Source organism: Carassius auratus, chromosome 16, assembly GCF_003368295.1.
Source record: "Carassius auratus strain Wakin chromosome 16, ASM336829v1, whole genome shotgun sequence".
NCBI classification, from domain to species: domain Eukaryota; kingdom Metazoa; phylum Chordata; class Actinopteri; order Cypriniformes; family Cyprinidae; genus Carassius; species Carassius auratus.
Window position 1 is genome coordinate 27,930,328 of NC_039258.1, and position 24,864 is coordinate 27,955,191.

The following is a 24,864-nucleotide window of genomic DNA, read 5'->3' on the forward strand; positions in this document are numbered from 1 at the left end:
ATAACTTTTCTTCTTCTTGTGATAAACTTGTAATATATAAATCTAAAATAAACCCACAAAGAAGGTTCTTGTCTTGCTTTATAGACATACCGTACGAAATCGCAAAAGAACTCGCTCGAACCGCGGTCTTTTTTATAGGCTACCTAGCGAACGTAACTTAGGCCTATGCTCATGGCGTTATGCCTTATGAATATAAAAATAAAATTATAATTCAATTATGCCTTATGCATATAAAAATAAAATTATAATTCAATATAAAACCATAAAAGCTATACTCTACAAGCGTTTAGGGCTGCACTGCAACATACAGACTTATTTTGTCTTGTCAGTCACACAATGATACGCGCACACACAAAGACACAGTCATGTATAGATATATACTTTATTAATTCTCTCTGGTAAAATAAAATTACAAAATAATTTCAACCTCAAACGGCACCTCCCTTATCTATTAATATTAGTAAAATCGTTTTTATACAGCAACCATAATTTTCATGACGAATGAGAAGAATGCTATCGTATAATTATAATAAATATGAGCTATAACTGCGTTAGTAATTATTAATGGTAAAAAACGGAGCGATACAAAGCTAAGTTTCAGTAATAGCATACTGTACAATATTCCAAGCGGATGTAACTCAGTATTCCGGCCACAGGATGTCCCTATTAGTCAGTTTTCAAAATGGTCTCTCCATTGAAACGGGGTCAGAAGTAAAATAGTCTCTTATTCCAACACCATTGTAATAGAAGCAATTCCACTAAGAAAATGACTATAATCACTCATTCTACAGTTATTTCTGTGTGAGCAGCTGTTCCACCTTGATGGTGGTTTTTATAATGTATCGACTGGCTTCAGCGCCGCTCTTTGAAATAATGCCTTGCTCAAATGGCTGTTAGTCTCCTGCAGACTGTAAAAAGTGCCTTCCAGATTTCACAACATTCTCAGCTGTTGATTATTTATCCTCTCTCTAATACCAACCAACCCAGTTCCTTGCTATGCAATAAACACCTTAGTCCATTTCAGTCAACTATAAACAGAGCACTTTGGTAGCAAAGACGTAATCGGAAAAAAGTGTGTGTGTGTGTGTGTGTGAGTGTGTGTGTGTGTGTGTGTGAGTGAGTGAGCATCCATGCATGTTAACATGTCTGAATCAGTGTTTTCTAAAATGTATACATTCATGGTAACAGTAAAGTACGTTCGTCTTGAGGACTACGTGGAATATGGCAGTTTCGTCATAGGGTTTTTGTGCAAATGTTAGCATCTCCATCATTATATTCTGTGGCGTTAAGCTGCGTAATGCTCGTAGTTACAGTGCATCGTATGTTAATGTGTATGTGTATGGTCATCTCTTCGTTTCGACTAATCATCCAACCCTTCCCCCCTGCAGGGGAACTTCCCACACCAGGGTCTCAGCTGCTGGAGCTGCTGGTGTTGGGACTGTCCTCGGTGGGCTGAGTCGGGACGGGGACAGAGCCGGCGCTGGAGGAGGGGTTGGCTAGAGGCAGGCTGGCAGCGGTGGGTGAGAGTGCAGAGGGTGCAGTGGGGCTCAGGACCTTGGCATCACGCTCACGAAGCAGTTGAACGAGCGCGGTGTGCTGGGCGCTGAGCGTGGCCAACAAATGAGCGGGCAGAACGTTAAAGCCGGCTGTCAGCTGCTCCACCCGCTGCTCCAGACTTAACATCTGTCTCTCCAGATCCTCACTGCGGTCGTTCAGCTCAGACATCAGCTCATACATGACGCTCTGCATCTATGTGGAGAGAGAATGAGAGTGGAGTTAGACAGAAATACTGTGGTAAAATAAAGCGAGGGATTCAGAGCAGTCAAAGAAAGAGAAAAGGAGTACACGTACTGTACATGAACAGAAGAAAGATTAAATAGAAAGAGCAGAGATAAATGGAGCAATAAATAGCCGGAGGAAATAAAGCATCTCAAATGAGATCTCTTTAAAGTCAACATGGTGTTCACAATCCATTTGCTTGTTAATGTGATATGTTTCTGAGGAAAACGGGATTTTCACTAATAAAAAAGTATTGGTTTGGATTTGATGGGAATTATCTCTGAGGAAATGATTGGGTTGCGAACAGTGGGCGGTATGTGCCATTATGGAGCTTGCTAAAACAAGTAGCTCTGGCTGCTGGTTAGCAATATTCAATAGTGACAAGAAAAGCAGAGGAAGAGTAAGTTATAATATTTTGATGAAAGATTATTATGACAATATTTTTTTACATTTACTTATGTTCGTAATAGGACCAAGAATGTGCATTACGTAAATTTTGTCCACTTAGATCACATCTTGACTTAAATATCTCAGTTGGTTTGGCTAGACAGCCAAATAAAATTAAACAGAGATTGAATGGAGAGTCTCCAGCTTTTTAAATTTTTCATATGAGAAAAATACTCCAGTAATCTCCATGCTTTTCCCTTTGAGGTTCTTGATGAGAAGTCATCTAAACTATGCAGCCCATATTCAATTTATAGTATGTCAATTGTCTCTTTTTGTTTTTTCTCATAACGTTTAAGACAGACATCTAAAACAAAGATGATAATTGAATGAAATGTAACGAAGATCTCCAACAAGTCTCCAAAGCATAGAAAGGGTACCAGCTGAGCAATAAAATGGTCCTCTGGGTGAGAATAACTGGTAAATAACTTACAGTAGTCTATTTTTGGATTGGTTTTACAATAAAAACTGTTTTTATCATTTAAAATGACATTAAAAAGGAACTATTTGAGACAATATTACTTGTTACCAAAGAACATATCTTGAATGTAGTTTATTTTTTTGCACCACTGGTAAAAAAATAACTAATATATCGTTAGTTACCCTTTGTTACCGCCTTTACTGACCTAGAAACCACATGACAACAGTGTCGAGGACAAATGCGGAAGTAGCTTCGCGACAAACTTCAACTGTTTTACTCGACAGGTGAGTTGTTTTCATTCGCATCTTTACAGAAAACATATGCTATTATAACGATTAACAAGATTAGTATTATTGGGCATAAACGCCAAATCCGGGGCATCGCATTTCTAGACCCTCAAGAGGACGCATCTGATCCATATCTCTGCATTGACTTTATATGTAATCTACTCACTCAAATCGTTGAACTCGCGTTAAATCCATGATTTATCTTTCCGTCTGATTGATGGCCATCAGCGGTTGGGTAGAAGACAACAAATCCCATCATTCCACGCTCCTTCTTAGTGTCATCAAACCACGCGATTGTTATTGTTTTGATAGTGCGCCCTCTAGTGGCAGGTCATAAAACCTGTACCTTTAACAATTGTTTTTTCCAATGTCTCGACATTTTTTTTATCTTGCTTTATGGATCTCTACATATTATTATTGGAAGGCAAAAAGTTTTGTTAAATAAAAAAACATTTAGAGAAAAAAAAGCTTCAAAAGTGGACAGACATAGCATGCAATAAAATGTACCTTGAGCAACCCATATTTATTGAGTCTCATACAAAGCACACACACAAAAAACTAAAGACAAACTCACGACTCACTGTGCTACATCTTCAAATATCTAAAAAGAAAATGCTACAAATTCTAGGAATATACAACTCACTCTCTTTCAGAAAACAAGCACATAAAAGAAATAAAACACTAGATACAATCAGAAAAAAATGCCCAAACACACACACAGCCATCATGAAAAATATCTTGAATTGCACACATTCTCTGTCATTCTTCAGCTTCCTGTCTCTCTCCCCTCCCACCCTCTCCCCGTCTCCTCGCTCCCACTGTCATCCCTGCTTTAACACTTGTTCAGGTTGCTAGGAGACACAAAGCCACAGAAACAAATGGGTCAGCATGGAAACAGTTGAATGCTGAGATATATTTGGGGAAGCAAAGGTGTGTCACTGGGCATTATACAAGTGATGCAGTCAATGTGCCTGCAGCCTTGGGCGTTACAAAGTGTGTGTGTGTGTGTATGTGGGCATGGTAAAATTGCAGGAAAAGGGAACAAAATGTCATTGAAAGTGTGTGTGGGTGTCTACTGTTTCCTAACAGATGTAACGTGCATTTGCGTGGGCTCTGATGTGCGACCATGTCTGAGACTTGTATTGATGTGTGGATGTACAGTAGTCCTACCTTTGATAAGTCCACCAAAGTATTGGCTTGATCACTGAGTTTTCTCTGCTCCATTTTAACACTTCGTAATCTAAAAAACAGACACACACACACACGCACAAACACACAACCCATTAGACCTCCTTCTAATCTCTCGAGCACCAACGGCCCTCAATTGTAAACCTCAAATAGCTAATTAACTTAATCATCTTAATTTCTTTATTTGTTTGTTGTTGATGAGAATCCCCCAAGATGAATTTGCAATTACGGCTTAAATCCTAAAAGCATTAGAAGTAAAAGGATTCCACAAGTGTGGGATTTCTTTAAAAGAAAGGCTTTGCTTTGAAAGGAGTCCTTAAAATTGGCGGACAGGGCCACAACAAAACAGTGACAGGAGGATTATAGTTCTTCAGATGATGAATATGTGTGTGGAGCGGTGGGCACCCACACAGAGCATAGCATTAGCATCAGCAAGCTAACCTTCAAATAAGCTAATACAGCCAATGAAATAGTTACTATAGTAGTGTAATGACAACCTGAAAAACCAGAGGGACATGTTATTACCAAATTGGATGGACTTATGAATATTAATGAGGTGATGTAATATTCTCTTAGCTATATCGAATCATAATATCAATGCATCAAGCTAGCTCTATCCATATTAGCTTTAGTTCTTGTTTATTCATCCAGTCTAAAACCAAAGCGACCGGCTTGGCAGAGGCTTCTGTTTGGTCTTAAAGGGAATGTTCACCCAAACATAAAAAGTTTGGGACAACATGAGGATGAGTAAACGATGATAGAATTGTCATTTTGGGTGAACTATCTCTATTGAACTTGATTATTATGGAATGTAAAAATAACAATGAAAATATTTTCAAACATGAACATTTTTCATTTAGATATGATGTTTTAATTCAGATCAAAACGTAAACAATGTAGACAACGTATCCGCTAGGATTCTCATACCCAGCGATATCATAATAGCTGATACATCAAAAAATCTGACGATATGATTACGATTTGATTAGGAGTATATGGGCTAGCTAACCAACCACAGCCCATCGCCTATTTTTGAGGGAGGAGGAACTTCATAAAAGCAATAAATGATTGGTGTGTTTCTCAGAGAAGGAACAGAGCAGTGTGGAATAAAGGTAAATGATGTGAAAAATTATTTTTGTTTGTTTTTTTAATAAGCATTAAGACATTTTAGACTGCACCCCATAAACACAATCAAGCATATAAAAAACAGTGAATCACCCGTTTTGCCGATGTCCTTGCCACGTTTCTGGACCTTGACCGTGGTAGTATGCTTGCTGTCTATGGGAGGGTCAGAGAACTCTCGGAATTCATTAAAATATATCTTAATTTGTGTTCTGAAGATGAAGGTCTTGCGGGTTTGGTATGACGTGAGGGTGAGTAATTAATGCCATAATTGTCATTTTTGGGTGAACTATCCCACTGCAGGCTGACACTTTAAATGTTCAAGCTGTTTAGTCAAGTCAATGTCTCTTTATAAACCCTTACAAAAATTAACCATGTTTTTTATTGCAGTAAAAGTGCAGTAACAATGTTTTTTGCCGTATTGATTACCATTTGTATAACCACAGTTTTACTACACTTTTTTTTTTTACTATGGCTAATGTAGCAAAACCATGGTTAATTTATGTCTACCATGAATTAACAATAGTAACCACAGGTTTTTTTTTTTTTTTTTTTTGTAGTAAACCATTGTTAATTTTCATAATGGAATGTGTCCTACATGTATGATCTGTGGGGCCAAATTCTCCTGATAAGACCTGAAAACATCAAAATATCATGAATTTGGTATTTGGATGATACAAAAAACCTGAATTACATCATAAATCTCGAGGTAATGTTTCACAGTTCAAGATATCATCCCAAAAACAGGTCTGTAGAGATGAATGGTAGAGAAAACCATCACCACACTTGAAAAATATATTTGTCTTGTTTTTTCTCAGATACCATGTCCATGGGCAGGTCAGAGATGCCAATCAATACTCCCAGCCCAAATGCAAAACACTTCAAAGGCTTTTTATGGGGTTTTAGCTTACATTGCTAAAGCTCGCTTTGCATTTTTGTAGTTTACTGGTCTATCTGTGCGATCAATATGAGAATATAAAGTGCATAGATGAGCGTTCAAGCAAGTTTGTTGTGAAAAGCTGTGTGTCTGTGATGGGAGGTTGTTTTTCTCACTGGTGAATGGCTTGGAGAAACTTCCTTTGATGCTTGCGTACGCGGGAGTGGTCAATTTTCTTCATCAGCTTGGTGTGCTTGTATATCAGCCAAGTCTCTCGTAGAACATTCGCCGCTGCGTTCTTTATCTGAGGGGACATGTCACCATAACAACAATATTAGCAACAGGAAAAGCACCTCAGGAGAAAGTAATCACAAGCATAAGCGCTGCTTTGCCAGTGCATGCACACAACCCCAGACGTCTGCCAAATTAAAGATCCTCTTGGGAGATATTCCAGAGTGATCTGACAACAGATTTTGTAGCGCATAATTCTGTCATCCGGTCAATTCACTATTTTGGCCCCAGACCAGCAATGTTCAATAAAACAGGGTCAACTCTAAAGCTATTACAAGATATCTTTATATCTTTGTGGTGAAGTTTTGAAGGACAAAAGCAAAGCTGATTCTTCCGTTCTCACAAACAACAGACATTAATTCATTTCCAAAGGAGTTACATGGAGTTTCAATCAAATGCATATTTGGAATTTTTGGATCCAACTGACCCTTTGCAAAAACCTGTCCACCTTAGGTACTGTTGTTATCTCCAATAAGCCATGCCACTCTCACACTACACATCATGTTCTCACACAGTAAAATATACATCAAAGAGGAAACTGAAAACATGCTGACAGACAGGACAGAGCAGGTTACTTTTGGAATGAAACAATTTCAAAAATTTTAATAAATTCAAACAATAAATACTGTTTTGTGGCTCTTTAATGTGTTGTGGCAGATGACTGTTTTGCCTCAGTTCAAGCAATCTTTACATATTTACATAACAGTATATCCTATACTGTTATATCAATAAGTGTAATGGTAAATTCATTTAGCATTTTCTTTTGCACATAGTCTGCATTTTTTTAAAACTTGATTCACTATATGGACCTATTTTAACATAGTGTAGCACTATGCTAGTGCATTTAGCTAAACGGGATTGCAGGTGTTTAATGAATAAAATGCAGATTTTTGGACTGTAATACAATGTGTGAAAGGGTAAAATATAATGTTTTGAGCAGCGCTCTGAACTGGTTCAAGGAATGAAAACAAAAACCAGAAACAATTTTTTTTTTTGACAGAAACAGAAATGAAATCAAATTTTATAGTTCCGAACATAATAAAAAAAAAAAATGGACATTAACCAGTTTATAACATTATTTTATATTTCTATTTATTATTTGAAATGTGCTGTTAACCAGTGACTGAAGTAGTAGGCTATGGCCTGCAAATGAGATGCTGATGCATCCAGCGAGTGAAATACAGTACTCACGCAGCTGTGAACTCATCATAGGTAAGTTGTAATGGCAATGCACTGGCATTAGAGTTTATCCGAGGATAGTGTAAGATGGATTTAACAAATCACGCACCTGCAGCACTTCTGAGAACAGAGGAAACTAAATAAAATTATAGGCTTACATAAAAAGGAACATATAGGCATAAATATATTTCACTTAAATCATTGACAGATTAAAAGAACAAAAGAAACAAATGTGTTGAGTTTCAGTTCCCTGACATGATCCAAAGTTCTCGAAAAGGAAAACTAGAGCTTTAAAGTTTTCGTTATTTTATTGTTTACTTTGCAAAAGTTTTGAATGATTGCGTGTATGACGGTATCGCACTGGCGCCTCACACACACACAAACACAACATATTTTTGCAACATTGCATCCTGTTCATTATCAAAATAATGTGACGTGAGCCTAACCTACGCTACTTAAGCTTTTATTTATTTTTTATGTTTTACTCTTAAAATGCAATCTTATAAGCTACGTATAGTTTTTTTTTCTTTTTTTTAATAATGCAGCAAACATTTGTAATCTTAAAAAATACTTGAATGTCTTTAAAGTGTTAATAGCTTTTCTCTTTTGTTTTGTAGCCTACATTTGGCCAAAATCTAGAAAGGATGATGCTGTATTGGCAATGACTATGCAGATTTTTTTTCTTTTTCTTTTTAAGTAATTTTTTTTTGTACTTTATTATAATTATTTTATTTTTAGCCTATTATAGGCAAATTATTTTATTAACCAGTATTTCTTCTTCTCGAACCAGTTTCGGAATGGCAATAATACAGAGGAACAAAGGAACAGAAACGTCAAAATATCGATTCTGCTTGGAGTTTACCAATTACAAAAAAAAAATATATATATATATATTATTAAGGCCTGGTTTTGAGGTTCAAATATTACAGTATTTTTAACTCCAGGCTCTTTTCCTAGAAGACCTCCTTGTGCATTGAAAGATTTGTTTGTGATGTCCTGAAGCAATGAATGCTATCTAAATCTCACATATGGCGACAGAAAAGGGAGATGGAGAGCAAATAAAGGACAAAATTGAAAAAGAAAATCTTTTGAAGAAAAATGAATGAGGAGACTTCAAAGGGGCGCCGCTTCGGAGAAAAGAACAATTACATCCTCGGTGGGCAACGGAGAGAGGATAGAACCTTCCTGCTTTTAATAAGCTCCTGATTTGACAGTATTCCTCCACCCATAGGGCATCACCAGGCTTTTCCTTTTTTTCACTGTGTCTGGATTTAGCACTGCGCAACTCTGATTAATTAATAGTGGTCAGTGAATTTAATAATACAAAAGTAGGAGCTCTGGCCCAACCTCAATGCAGGTCTCATTTATGAAAAGAGCCAGAGACAGGGCAAGTTAGAGAATGAGAAAGGGAGATATAATTTAGGCAGGGATGTTCTTGGCAGTCTACAAGTGGAGCTTTCTGGAATCTGGACTTCAAATGACATTGAAGCAGTATTATATTACAAATAATGTTACTTCAAATATACGAACATAATTCCGAACAGCTCTCTTATATCTCTTAAATATACAAACTAGATCATACAATATATTGACTTATTCACATACATACGACCGTTACCGACTATTTAGGCAAGATCCACATTGTCCTACCATGTTTATAAGCACATTATTCAGTCTAGAAGACCTATGCCTTAGTGGCCATGCATGTAAAAATCACAATACAAGAAAAATCATCATGCAAATTGATGATATAGACCAGATATACCAACACAAAATTTATTTGACAGTCTTATATCATTCCCCACATAAATGTAAATCTTAAAGAATGCATAAAACTTATTTAAAATGCATTCAATAATAATAATAAAAAAACAATTATACATTGTTTCAATATATATATATATATTTCACCATTGGTACATTTTCAAAATTTTAAGTACTAATCACTATTTATTTTAAAAACACATTTCGGTTACAAATTGCATTTCCCATGATATTATTTTATTTGCTTGTCATTTTTAAACATCTGACCATTATTTAATAAAGCAATTAAAATTTTTTGGACTCCAACAATATTCTCCAACAATATTCAAAGGCCCCAAGACTTTTTTCAGATATTTGTGATTTAGTGAAAGAAGATAAAAAAGGTTTTGTTTTTACATTTCTTAAATATTTACCTACATGACAAAATTTCAGAGTTTGACATAACTAAAAAAAAAAAAATTATTCTTACAAAAAAAAAAAAAAAAAAAAAAAAAATATATATAATAATATATATATATAAAAAAATATATATATATATAAACTTTTTTTCATGACTTTTCCAAGTCCTAAAATCACATTTTAAAAATGAGGTTACCTTACATATCCATGTTTCCCAAAATCATGATAGAAAAGAAAAACATTTTTGGTAAATTTAGCCTATTTTAATGTTTGTTTAGTCTTAATTTAAATAATTTTCATTTTGAGGCCCTTTTGGAAGTTTGCTGACTGCCCCTGTTGGAGAACCACTGATTTAATCAAAACTGATCTAAAACCATTTGCTCCTCCAGCAGTTTCAGCAGGTTTAATTGATTATTATCTGTATTTGAGGTTTAGGTTTTTCACTTGGCAATTACTACTAGATACAGTAAAATCAATCAGAGAGAAGAGACCAAGAGAGAGACTGTCAGAGGGTCAAAGCAGTTGCAAGTGGACATCAGACAGAAGGAGGCCAAGGGCAGGGAACTGTAATGAAGGCCAGGCCATCATTGTTGACTATGTGGTAAATAGAAGCCTTACCATTACAGCAGCTGCCAGACCAGCTCACCTCAATCTACAACTGCCAATTCAATCATAGAGCATTTCTCCAAGAAAAAAGTAAGCGTACAGGAAATGCACTACACTTTTACAATAGAGTTAATGGCGCTATTTCACTCTATTATTGATCATAATCTATGACCTACTCTCAGAATTGGCACTGCATCAGTTCTTCATTCTTCACACCTTAGATTAAACACTGGAAAGATATTTAAAGCATTATGGATTTTGTCAATTTGATTACCCTGGTAAAAGTATATTTCAAATATAATAACATCTTTACTGACATTAAATTATTTGTAGTACTACTCATGTACACTGCAGATATCTTAACATTAAGCTTAAAATGTGTTTGAATGCCACTATAGATGATAATTTGTAAGGTCTTTGAATAATATTATTTAAATGCAAGATATTTAAAGGGTTCCTGAAGTACGCTTGCAATAGTTCCACTTTAGCACAATCAAACATACTTCAGTGTATCTTTAGTTGGATTTCAGCACAACATCCGCACAATTAAAGTGAATTAAGCACAAAATTAGTTGTTACAACTTTTAATTATTCCAGTTTAGTATACCTTACAGTACATTTGCAGGGTATTTTTAAGTACAAAAAATATGTAAATGTATTTGTAGTGTAGCCTACTTGACATGAGATAAATGTATTTCAGATACATTTTACTATATTTCTTTTTCGCCATGGTACAGTAGGTAATGTAAAACGATTTAAAACTTGCATCTTTCATTATATTCTATACGTTTACCATTTGCGAAGAGCTTTTTAATCTAAGAATAATTTTCTTAATAATAATCTAAGATTAATTTTTTAACTTTAAAAATATTTGGTACAACGCAAAGTATCTACAGATGTTAAATGTGTTTCATGGAAGTATAGATGCCTATTAAGATCCCTTGTTTTAAAGAGTGTACTGAATAAACACTAGGGGTGTAACGGTTCACAAAATTCACGGTTCGGTTCGATACGATTCACTGGTGTCTCGGTTCGGTTCGGTACGGTTCGGTACGTTTTAGATACAGCAAAAAGAAAAAATTGGCAGATACATTTCCTTGATTTAAAAAAATATATTTATTAAAACTAACAAAGTATGTTTTTTTTACATTGAACAATGATGGAGCTATTCTTTACCCATCTTCTATGGTGTTTTCTTAGTAGCATACTGTATAAAACAAAAACAGCTCCTTATAAAAAAAAATGAAAATTTTATATTATTGTTGTAGTAGTTATGAACAAATACAAAGATGTAACTTTTTTATATGGAACTCTATAACTCTTTATATTGAGTGTGTTTTTACTCAATTAGTTCTCTATAGGGCTTTTGTTTTTTGGCACAAAGCAGGAATTACGGTCTGGCTGAAATGAGCTCGTGAAGGAATATTGTAACGGGGCTCAATTACATTAAGCATATTCTTAAAACCTGCGTTTTCCACTACAGAGCGCGCTCGCTCACTCAGTACGCGCGGCGCTGGACCCTGGGCTCAGCGTTGCCCTTCAGATACAACGCAATTTGGGCTGCACTATGCCAAGAGCAAAGTAGGTGGAGTTTTCAAAACTGCCCGTGAATACGTTCTATTTATAACAGTTGTTCTATCTAATAACGTGCAGGCCTGTTAATTGTATCGTACTGCTCAGGAAATTCCGATACAGTACAGTACTAGTCCATTTTGATTTCCGTGCTTGCTCGGATGCCCCGATCGATTGGTAAAGTGCACCCAAACACCAGACCTGTTGGTTATTGGAGGATCTTATATTTCTGGTCTGTTAAACGCATTGGCCATTTTGCAACGAGCCTTCAGCGCGTACTGAGTGAGCGAGCGCCTGACTGAGTAGCCTAACATAAACATATAAGATGGTGTTTTTTTTCCTCTTCGGGGGTGTCAGGGGCGTTGCCTGTTACGTCGTTTGGGTTATTGAGCTACCTTGTTGAACGCATATCATTATATTTCACAATTTTTTATTTATTTTGCAAATATAATTAATTAGTCCAACGAACCGTTCGGTACATAATGCGTACCGCGTACCGAACCGAAAGCCTCGTACCGAACGGTTCAATACGAATACGCGTATCGTTACACCCCTAATAAACACGTAGTTAAAAATAGCTAAATTGAAAGATTTTTCTATTCATCACATAATAACCTTTAAAAACAATAATTGCATTAAAGGAAATAAATATTTACAACCCTTATGAATGCATATTTATTTATTTACAAGTGTGATAAGTTAGGAAGAAAATCAGAACGCTTTATAAAGAGCACATTAGCGTTTCTAATTAAAGGTAGTTTGTGGTAAACAATTCTGGCCCGAGAAGCCTGTCTGTCTTCACCGTACTGTCAGTTCCTCCACACAGCGAGACTGTCATCCAGTTACAGGTAAACCTTTTGCCGCCATGTCTCCACAGCAACAGGTTTGTGAGGTCAAAGTTGTGAGTGCATTTTTATCTTTTAGTAGAGGTTTGTAACCATAGTAGCTGCAAACCCAGTGCATGAGGATGATTGCCACAATAACGCTACAGCATTTATCGATCTTTCTTTCTCTCTTCCCCTGACAGACTGTTAAACTCAGGCAACTGGGGGAGCGTGAGGTAATAAACTAAAAAAAAACAGGCTTGTTTTCCATCCTCTTTCTTCCTCCCTCACTTGAAGAAGGCATTTACTGTAGCTGCTCATCTGAAGCAGCACTTCACTGCTAAAGTGATTTCTTTTTTAATCTGCGTTGCAATTATTGATCACCAGCCTTCTAGTCACTGATGTCGACCATGATGTTGCCTACATATTTGATACAGGGAGCTATTTCTGAGTCCTTCAAGTACATCAAAAATTTAAAAGGACCAAAGATAGAAAACTGATGCATGCACATGCTGTTTTTGAGTATAAAGCTGCATTTGTGAAATGTGTTTGTGTGTGTGTTTACCCGTTTGGTGAGCTGTGTGTCCATCATAAAGTTGTGCACATGCTTCTCTGCTTTTGTCAATTCAAGCTTCCTGGCCACCACGGCAACAACCAATGCAGTGCATCCTGCTCCCTGCGAGAGACAAGAGATGAGGTCAAGGTGAGAGAACACACACATACACGCATAAAAACATTACATAGTTGTATCATCAGAAGAGGTTACATGGAATAACATGAATGATAATACATTAGGGATTTCCAATGTATAAGTTATGGAAACATTGACTCTAGTTCATTTCAGATGAGAGAGCATTAGAAAGATACATAACAAACAAGGGTTTGTGAAATGGTTTAAGTAAAAGGAGCTAAATTACAAATATGTCAGGCAAAATGTAATAATAAACAAATCCATATTTTGCTTTAAGAACTTTAAGAAAATGAAGACAGTTTTAGGGCTATTAGGAGTTTTTTGCGGTGTTACATTCTGTGGCATCATACACTTGTTTCTTTTAAGCAGGGAAAGCAGTGGTAGTTCTGTTCTTGGTGCACTGGGGAAGACAAAGCACCACCAAAGGGAAACAAACTTTTTGAAGACTGACTCTAGTTGTACAGGTTATTGTTTTTAGTGTGATGGGGACCAGTTTTAAATTGTAACTTAACATATAACAAATTGGATGTTTAAATTCTCCTTTTGAGATATTGTTTAAATGTTTGGGGTCTGTTTTTATTTTTAATGATTTGGAAAGAAGTGTCTTATGCTAACCCGGCTGCATTTATTGGTCAAAAATACAGTAAACAGTATAACAGTAAAATGCTATTACAATTCACAATAAATATTTGTGTTCTAATGTAATTGAAAATGTCATTTGTCATGAAAATGTTGAATTGTTAGCAGTCATTGCTCCAGGTTTCGGTGTCACATGATCCTTTAGAAATCATTCTAATGCTCAAGAAACATTACTTTTTATTATCAAAGTTAAAAACTGCGGTGTTGCTCAATATTTCTTTGAAATTTGTAATTTTTCTGGTTATCTGAAATAACATTTCATAAAATGATAAATGTCTTTACTGTAAATGTCTTGATCATTTGAATTACATCCTTACTAAATAAAGTATTTTTTTTACTGATCCCAAACTTTTGAATTGTAATGTAGACAGATACACAGACACGTATATACAGTATATAAACCACTTTGCTCAAATATTTGATGATATGCCATAATGTGAAAAAAAATATTTCATTCTATGCAGAAAAGTACATGAGAATATATATATATATATATATATATATATATATATATATATATATATATATATATATATATATATTCTCATATACTTTTCTGCATGTCTATATATTTATGTGTGTGTGTATATGTAAGTATATATATATATATATATATATATATATATATATATATATATATATATATATATATTTATGTATGTATGTATGTATGTATGTATATATATATATATATATATATATATTTATGTATGTATGTATGTATGTATGTATATATATATATATATATATATATATATATATATATATATATATATAAATATATATAAAAGAAGGAAAAAAAGACAACACACACAGAGAGAGGTTTATTCCCATTTACACATCACAAAGGTGTAAACTGAAGATATCACCAACAACTACACCAAAGTGCACACAGACAAAAGGTTGTGGGAAAATGAGGAAATAAACCCATTTAGAGGTGAAGAGATGGAGTTTTGCAGACAGGGGGAGAGGAATTCAATTTTAGTTCAAGAAGAGAGAAACAGTAGTTCAGCACAGAAAAAGGTCTGGGAAAAAAGATGAAGAGTAAAGCTACGAGAAGAGGAGGGGAGGTGTTAATGAGGTCGCAGAACTACTAATAAGAAATGTGAAAAGTGACTAATTAAAGTGCATGTGCTTCCTATGACTGTGTATGGCATATATGTGTACAGCGTGTGTGACGCTAATGGAATGTTTTTAAACCCACTTGTAGGTCATACAGAAGAGAAACGTCAATCCAAAAATACTCTACACCCATTTCACAAGACAAATATAAAACAAAAAGCCCATTTTTCAAGGAGCACTTATGTTGCCCATATTCAGCACTTAATAAAAGATGACGACCATCCACAAAAAAAACCTCTAGGACCTCGTCGAAGTGTGTATATGGGTTTCCATATGGCAGCTTGTATAAAACCATTCCCGGAAAAAATCTCTTAAAGTGACAAAAGAGTGTTAGAAAGATCCATTTATCCACATCGCAGTTTATATGTCACCTCTTTCCAGATCTAAAGGTTATTAATGTCATGACAAAAAAAGAAAAACTACCTGCCCTCAGACAATGAGCTGCCAGTTCTGAATCTTCAGCTATGATGCTCGAGAAAGCCTAATACTCAACTATACCAACTTTGAATGAGGAAGTGAGTTGTTAGATGCTAAACTGATATATAATGTCCTCAATTCCACATCTACATTTCCAGACAGGATAGACAGGTGCTCATTGCATCCCTAAATCCTCAAGCAGCACCAAGAGACTGGCAGACTAAAGCCCTGCCCAAACACTCCCGTTCCCGCAGGACAGTGGTACAGTCTAACAGAGTCGGCCTTCGATGTTGTCATAGCAACAAGTCCCATAATTCTGCCTATAGAAAGTCATTATAATCACTCTCAACAGTAAAAGAAATCACATCCAAAACTCTCTCTCTCTCCTTCTCTAATACCTATTCTGTAGCGTTTCATCTCTTTAGCAGCTCACATTTAAAAATGCAAGGAACACAAGTGGATTGAAACATTAGCTGCCCTTTCAAACAATTAAGATATGTCAGTGTTATCTGGGTCAATGACACATCGCTGTTTTTTTTAAATGCCAGGTCTGATAATTTCTTCAAAATGCAGTAAACAAATAAATGTCATACATACAATGACTTTAATAAGTCTGTTTTACGATAAGCATGTGTTTCGTGAAAATTTGTTTTAGGGGAGCATAAAGCTAAAAATGTCAAGATGATACAACTGTCCTGGTATCAGGAACAAAACTGCCTCATTAAAATGAAATTCTGCAGTTTAACATAATCTTTTGTTAGCATTATTAATTCTCCTATATGTATATATTATATTCTTATATATAGTCATGCAGTATACTGTGTTTTTTTAACAAATGTATAAAAAAATAGTCATGTGGTGTAACCAACTTGCAAAACTAGAAATGATATCATAGAGGAGTGACTCGCTTCACTGTGTGTCTAGATCAATAAGTTTCAAGAAATATCAGATAATATGACATGATTGGTTCAGGTTATAAAAATGTCACCCACAATAAACTTGATATTGATTTTATTGAATTATATTTATGATTTAATAATATACTTGTAAAAAAAACATTTTATTTTATATATATATTTCTATTTAAAATAATATTATTATTATTATTAAATAACGACTGTGTACACTTATGTTCTTAAGGTGTAAGGAAACATTTTTTTTTTGCTATTTACTTGGTTTTTATTTACACCACATTACATTTTAGTGTCATTCAATTTCAATTATTCCTAAAAAATGTAAAAAAATAAAAATAAATGTTTGGTCCCACTTTATGTTAAGATCCAATTCTCACTATTAACAAACCATTAACTATGACTTGTGCCTCAATAAACTAATTTGCTGCTCATTAAGAGTTAGTAAGGTGGTTGTTAAGTTTAGGTATTGAGTATGATTAGGGATGTAGAATATGGTCATTCAGAATCTGTGCTTTATAAGCAATAATAAGCAGCCAATAATTAATAATAGGCATGCTAATAAGCATCTAGTTAATAGTGAGAATTGGTCCCTATACTGAAATGTTACTACCACTGTCAAATGTGTTTTAAATTAGAGTTTTAAAAGAAGTTTTCTTTTCTTTTATAATGGATATTTATTGACCCACCTGCTATGTGATTGATTGTGTGTGTGAGAGAGAGTGTTTGCGTGTGTGTGTGTGTGTGTGTGTGTGCGCGTGTGCATGTGTGTGCGTTGTTGCTGTGTAATCAAGAGGGAAAGATTATCACAAAAAACTCCTAAAATGAAAACAAACAGAAAAAGATCCGTCACGTCGCGTTAACCATGCTTTTCCTCTGTAGTCTCTCTGTGAAGATATTTAGAGACACTGAAACTGACAGTACGTGAACAGGAAAAACAAATCCTCCAAACATAACAACAGAGAGGAGACCTCTCTGAGAGAAAGTGACCTCTAACAGATATTTACAATCTGCAAACTCGACATCAAAATAAACACTACTAATCCGTTGCTTTCCACCACCTGTCAAGATTTCCTCAAGCACAGATACATACAGCAAAGGCTCTGAGAGAGAGAAATACCTGGGGCTTACATTAAGCTAATGTCATTGTAGTGCAAGCTAATCAGGCAGAACAATGGCAGCCCACAACAGCCTCAAAGCTGAACAAATGTGCCGTCCCAGAATACACAAAAGGATTCATCCTAAAAACACTCAATGTTTGCACGCTGGTGTGTCCTGGTGTTTGCTAACAGACAAGGTTGATCAGAATGTGCAAGGTATGCAGGTTTGGGTTCCTGGAAAAAGATAACGAGCAGGAAAACATATCTTTAGACTGTCCCTTGCTGCAGCGGGTGTGAAACTGCTGTGCTGTGCTATGTGTGTGTGTGTGTGTGTGTGTGTGTGTGTCTGTTCATACCATAATTCCTGTGAGAAGACACACTCCCTTGCCACAGTAGGTGTGAGGCACCATGTCTCCATAACCAATGGAGAGAAAGGTGATGGAGATGAGCCACATTGCACCCAAAAAATTACTGGTCACATCCTGAGCATCATGGTACCTGAGAGAGAGAGAGAGAGAGAGAGAGAGAGAGAGAGAGAAAGAGAGAGAAGCTGAGGTTCAGTTGGAAAATATTTGATTATTGAAGGAGACTTTGAACATGTTCTGCCTGTGGAAGGTATGGAGAAGCAATAACTGGATGTGAAATAGGCACAAATATCCCATCAAAGTTTTTGCATCAAATACTTTCATACGTTTCCATACCTTAATCTGATCTGCAAAGCAATCAGAAGGAAAATCAAACTGTTTGCCCACAGGCTTTTCGAGAAACTTCATAAATGTTTGCTATACCTTTGTTTCAGCATAAAACACAAAAATAAAATAAAATAAAATAAAAATCCTCCATCCAGCTCACATTCAGCCAAGGTAAAACCTTTAAAAAATGTATTGTCATTTAAGACTATTTTGATGATGAATTAAAACAATTTTAAAATTAAGACAAATATTTTGTTTGGGGAAATATATATATATATATATATATATATATATATATATATATATATATATATATATATATATATATATATATATATATATATATATATATATATATATATATATATATATATATATATATATATATATATATACAAGTCCTCGTATTTTCACGGTCAGATATTTTGGATCACAGTCCTGAAGTGCGACTGCTGCTAAGACATTTTCTTATCTATGGGGCTATTTACAACAGTTTTTTACCCAGATCATGTACTTGATGTGAGGTGTGTGTGTGTGTGTGTGTGTGTGTGTGTGTGTGTGTGTATGTGTGTGTGTGTACACGGTCCGTGTACCTTTTGCTAATTTGATTTTCTACTTAAAAATAAATAAAGAGAAATGAGAAACGGGATTTTTGTTTATTCGTTTTATTTAAGAAATGGAAAATGAAAATTTAGTTGATATTTTTGTATTGTTCATGGGTAAAAAAATTAGATTTTGCTTTAATATTTGTTTTGAATGTGTGGGTGGTGCTTTAATCCCACTGCACGAAAAGCGGCAACCGTGAGCTCAGTTCATTTTCAGCAAGAGAGAAGCAGCAGGCGAGCCAAGATTATTAATCCTGCGGATTCTTTGCTTACATGATAAAAGAAAATACAAAAAATAAATAAAGAAATTCACGTCTGCATGTTATTGACAAAACAGAAATGACTTTATTCAATGGCATTTGAATTTAAGGGTGTACTCACACTAGGCACGGTTGCCATGAACCGGGCCCGAGTACGATTGTCCCCCCTCCCCACTCCCCCACTGGCCTGCACTCACATATAGGGTTTCAGCATTCGTGCCGGAGCACGCTTACGTCATTATGGTGCGACGGTTTTGGGATAAACAGGAAGAGCGGCGCTCTATGAACACAATGGAGTGCATCGCTCTGTTTTCTTTGTGGATAATTTTGTGTCGTTTGGTCCACAGCCCTCTCACAGCCTGTTGTTAAACAGATGTGTCGCCTTAGTGGCGCGAAGATTTCACGTAATCGTGCTGCTCGTTTGAGGATGTTTGCAAGGTACCAGCTGAAGTGCAGCAAGGACTTTGCAGTTTTGAGTTTTTATGCGTTTTGCACCTCTGCCGTAGACCAAAGCAACCCTTCCCTGCCATGTTGGTTTTGGAGCATCGCAAAACCGTGACGCAACGCGTCCTTTTCCGTGCTCCGGCATGGTTAGCACTCACACTGCATTCGAACCGCGCCCGAGTCCAACTGAACCGTGCTCTGGCCCACCTCTTCCAAGCGGGCCAGGGCCGGCTAATCGAGCCACGCCTGGTCACGGTTCGGAGCACTCACACTAGTCAAACGAACCGCGCTTTGGTGGTCAAACGCACTCGGGCACAGTTCAAACTGGCTAGTGTGAGTACACCCTAACTGTATGTGATCTACAACGACATGGAGTAAGATAGCATACTCATTTTATTCTATATGCCTAGCCTATTTAAGAAAAACCTCAAAGGTTACATGTTTTCATTTGCTATTACAAACAACAGCAACTGAAGCTATATCTTGCAGAGCACAACAAACAGGCTACTGCACTTCTCCAGTCAGCAGATCCCGATTCGCACGCGCCATCCCGATAACGGCGCAAAGAGCTTCAGCTCCGTCAGTTTTGGTCGTAAGACACCCTCAATGACAACAAAATATTACAAAACTCTGTTGTAAAATAAAGAAACTTAACAGGGTGCGCTTTCAGCCACCTTGGTCTCCCTGAGCTTCCTTCTGAAACGCGTCAGAAATGAACCATTCTCATGCGTCACAGACATGAATTTCTCACAGATCCACAGAAAGCTCGACATGCCTACTTTTAAAAGAAACCATTTAAATTGAAAAAAAAAAATGCTTATGTAATTCACATGAAACCAACTAGAGGTGCAGTGTTTCCAGTCTGAACTCATTATCTGTAATGTGGTCACACCCACACTCTTAATATTAAATATCAAAATTTGTGTTCCAAAGATGAATGAAGGTCTTGGACTGACATGAGGGTGAGGTTTTCATTTTTGGGTGAAGTAACCCTTTAAAGCATCATATCAGTCTCACAAGAATGTAGGTAAAATAAGTTCATCCAGTTTGGAGGAAGTCTAAAGTCCACTGAGTAAGAGCAGCACACAGCCTGCAGGGAGACTCCTCCTCAGGAAAGGGCCTCCTCATGATGACTTTGAGTGCAGTGCATAAAAATAGAGCAGATCCCTGTAGGCTCATCTCACAACAACACTGCCTTGATCAGATTTGGCAATTCAAATGTGGAAACCGTCATTCATCTCATGCTGCTCGAGCATGCCGCTATCAAAATAATCATCAAACCTAAGGTCCCCAATCTGGGGAACCCTCAATATTATAAAGCATCTACCCCGAGACTAACACACATTTAGAGTTTGTAACCATGACAACATGCCCTGGTAGAGTCAGAAACACCCACTCAGTGGCCTGAGGGCCTAGTTTATCCCGCGACCCTTTTAAGACGCAACATGGGAAATCTGTTGATGCACGTCGTGATTGGCTGCTGCCCTGAGTGCATGAGTGTCTGGAAAAGGAGGAACGCTGTTTAGATTGACAGGTCTTCTGGAAACAATGGTGTGAATGAAAGTGCCCCTTTTCTATCTCTTTCTTTCCTTCGATTCCTCTTTCTCTCTGGCCTCTTTTCCTCCCCATAGAAGAGCTGATGTGTAGAGCGAGTGTTTGCACACCTCAAGCTTTGTGTTATCTTCCAGGCAGTGCCACTTATTGGTGAGGATTCAGGTGAGTCCTCATTAAGCATAAGAAACTTGACAGCGTCTAGACCGAAAGGTGCAGTTGGAAACACAATGATTCATTTGTTCATTCTTCCTCACGCTCGTTCTCTCTCTCACCTCTCACACACTCTTACGGTCCAGGCAGCGATGATCCACAGGGAGATACTGAAGACCAGCAGCACCGTGCCCGGGCATATGGTCATCAGGGTCTTCATCACAAAGCGTGTGTTAAAGTGCACCTGCAAAGAAACAGTCACATGTTAGTGATTCCTTTCAGCTTAAGCTGTCAAAAATCACTGTCTCACTAGATGAAGTTACACAGCTTACAACAAGTTGCAAGAAGCTTTTACTGATGGACAGAAGTGGCTTATAATGCTTCTAAACTGTTTAAACATTATATCATGAACATGAAAAATTATACCTATGGTTTATAAAAGGAATTCAAAATTGTATTTGTTAGTTTTGTCAGCCCAAAAATACTTTCTTGCAGTTAATATCTAGAAACAAATTGTGTCATATTACCAGTATAACGATTATAAAGATACTATTACAGTATAGTATAGTAGAGTTTTTAATAATATTTTGAATTATTGTTTGTTATTTTGCCGTGTTGTTTACTTTGATATGTTCAGTATTTATTTTTTAATTTAAGTGAAAATTTTATTTTATTTTTATTTATTGTTTTGGAATTTTATAAGCATATTTACACCATGTTTTTTAAATATGCCTTTACAGATTTTATTAATGTACTGTACATTAAAGTATGTTACTTTAGGACATCAAATTAAACTAAATGAAGATTAGAAATGTTGACCATGGCAAATGTGCCGTCCCACATTTGCCACATTAGCTGAAAAAAGTTCTTTATTTTAGCTTACGTTTGTTTTTATTTCACACAACAAATGGGTTTTGTTTTTTTAGTATTGGTTTTAATAACCCTTCAATAAACACTTTGGGATCAATTTACATCAGCTTTTAAAATGTTAATATTTAATTAATTATTAGTTATTCCTGTGACCCCAATCGAAGACAAACTTTGTAAAATGGATGGATAGATAGTTATTAGCAACCTGCAGTTCCCTCACAGACTCCAAGGGGTTTGTGAACACCAATTTGTGAATCCCTAGTTTACAGCAAAGAAATGTATGCAAGTTCTTCTTGAACTACCACCAAAACGTCAACTTAATAATAAAGTTGAACAAAACATATATTAATTTTTCAGACATGAAACAGGTTGTTGAATGCACATCAAACATTTACATTATACCTACAGCACACTTCTAAAGCCTAAAATCTGTATTATATGAAAAGAGAAGTAAAATAATATTATATTAATACAAACTGATCTGAAAATTTTTTTTTGACTGGTTGACAGTTTTAAAGCCAATTTACTTTCTACAGATTACAAAATAAATGCAAAAGAAATGAGAAGATATAGTTTCATCTCCAAAAAGGCAGAATAAGATGCTGAAGTGGTGAAGATGGAGTCCTATTTGTTCTTTATGGTGGTCTTATTCATACTGTATCAACACCATTAAAAGCTCACATTTGGCCTTATATTTGCTGCAGCAGGTGCATTTGGAAGTTTAAACAGCTGACTGAAATCAAAAGTTGAGCAAAGCCTTTGTGCAGAATTATTCACTGTGACTTGAACTATCATATTTAATGTGAAATGCTAAATGTGCTCTGGCCGAAATCTACAAGAAGCCAAAATTGCACCTCAACAGTTTTTCTTTTTTCTTGTTCATTTTTAGTTTAGTTTGAATCTAATGTTTGAAGAACAAGGAGAGCTGCCACTGTTTGTTTGTACTTATTCCATCTATACTTGACTGAAAACAATAATATTCATTATCATTGTCATTACTATTGATTTGTGTTATTTAAAAGTCACATAAAGGGCAGCTCTCCAGAGGGAAGGCGGAGATCTCTGAGCTAAGATAGACCCCACGATCATTAATGATAAAACAGCACATGAGAGGAAAGAGAATTTGCATTTACATCTCTTTGAAACAAGAGCTCTTCTCAAAGGACAAAGTGATTACCCTCTCCAATCAGCCATTCAAAATAAAGTACAGCGGGACTCTTTTCACCTGTTTTGGGTATTTTTTAATGGCACCCAAGGACAAAACTCAAACTTTGAATTATCAAACACTTGACAGCCACAGCAGCCATTCTTTCAGTCTCTCGTAAGCACAAAGAAGAGAATACATAATGAAGAGATACATAATATTCAGAGACATCAATCAGCCATCTAAAGGAGAGCCGGGAGAAACCTGCTTGAAAGAAAATTGTGTAAAAATGAACAAACAAATAAAAAATAAATTCTCAAATAAGCTCAAATTTCCAGAACTTGACATAATTCTGCTTTTATTATGCTTTGTAAGGATGATAGTAAGCCCCATGTTAGTTTTTCTTTACACGCCCCTAGAAAAGGTTTCATCATATTTGGGGGTCCAAGAAAACAACAAGTTTAAAACCCTGACAGTTTCAGTGTAGTTTAACTAGTTGTATTATTTTGTAGCTTGAAGCAGTTTTAAAGTAGCTCGCTTGGATCAGTGTGAACCCTGCTGCTGTTTTTTGGGTCAGTGTGAACCAGCCTATAAACGTACAATCTTTAAACCATCAGTAAAGCTGGCAGGTTCATCCTTCTCAAGAGACCGAACAAACCACATAAACACACACAAAACCTCTTCCTCCAGCACTGAAAACCACAGGTCTCATGATTGTCCTCATAAAACCAAACTTTATTGCCCACAGCTACACCATGTGCTGCATTATTCGCAGCTGAAGAGATGCAGTCACATTTGGAACAAAGGCATTTCTCCTGAAAGGATTTGTTTATTGAATCCAGGCACAAGTGTGCCAATGAAGCCAGAGAGAAAAGGAAAAGCTGGCAAGCTGATGAGCTTTGGACTAGGTTGTCTATAATACCTGAAGAAAGCTAGCCATTAGCATTCTCATTCATCTAAATGGAAGTGGCTTGGCTAGTGCAGAACCTTCCAGATGCCATTTTACACTTTTAAGAGACCTCTATACAGATATCATGTTATATACCTCTTGCAAAAAACATGTTGTCAACCAGCAGGGGCTAATGAGGCCATGCTGAATAGCTAAAATAAAAGAAATGGGAAGAAAGGAAAGCCACATTTACAAACCAATGCTAGAAATAATAATTCACACCCTAAATTCTCAGTTTTGAGTTGTTGGGTTGATCTCTGACCTTGTTGAGTGCCCCTATGCTGCGGGAGGAGGCGTCGGTGAAGAGCTTGCTATGTAGCAGCATGACTCGGGCGATGAGGTAGAGTCTAAGGAACATGGGTACAGACAGCACCATGTCTAGATCTGCCTCCGCCTGCGAGGGAGCGTAGGAGAAGGCCAGCCGTGCCCGCCACATGAACTTGAAGTCCCCTGGCACCGGGTGAACCGCTGAAACAATCAGCTCCAGAGCGATCAGCAGCACTCGCTCCATGGTCATGGCGATCCGCCAGTCGTCCGCACCGTTGTCAATGACGAAGAGCTGA

The 24,864-nt window shown here is 36.3% G+C and overlaps 1 protein-coding gene across 2 annotated transcripts in view; it reads right to left on the minus strand.

The window, feature by feature from the left end:
- Positions 1–374: 374 nt before the first annotated feature.
- Positions 375–24,864, minus strand: part of kcnn3 (potassium intermediate/small conductance calcium-activated channel, subfamily N, member 3) — a 59,930-nt gene continuing 35,440 nt past the window's right edge. For both annotated transcript variants that reach the window (XM_026285078.1, XM_026285079.1), the window contains 7 exons: positions 24,564–24,860; positions 21,461–21,582; positions 17,990–18,131; positions 13,319–13,429; positions 6,295–6,422; positions 4,102–4,171; positions 375–1,749 (listed from right to left, as the gene is read on the minus strand). In XM_026285078.1, the coding sequence (XP_026140863.1) occupies positions 1,411–1,749; positions 4,102–4,171; positions 6,295–6,422; positions 13,319–13,429; positions 17,990–18,131; positions 21,461–21,582; positions 24,564–24,860 (1,209 nt within the window). In that variant the 3' untranslated portion in view covers positions 375–1,410. The remainder of the gene's footprint in view (positions 1,750–4,101; positions 4,172–6,294; positions 6,423–13,318; positions 13,430–17,989; positions 18,132–21,460; positions 21,583–24,563; positions 24,861–24,864) is intronic.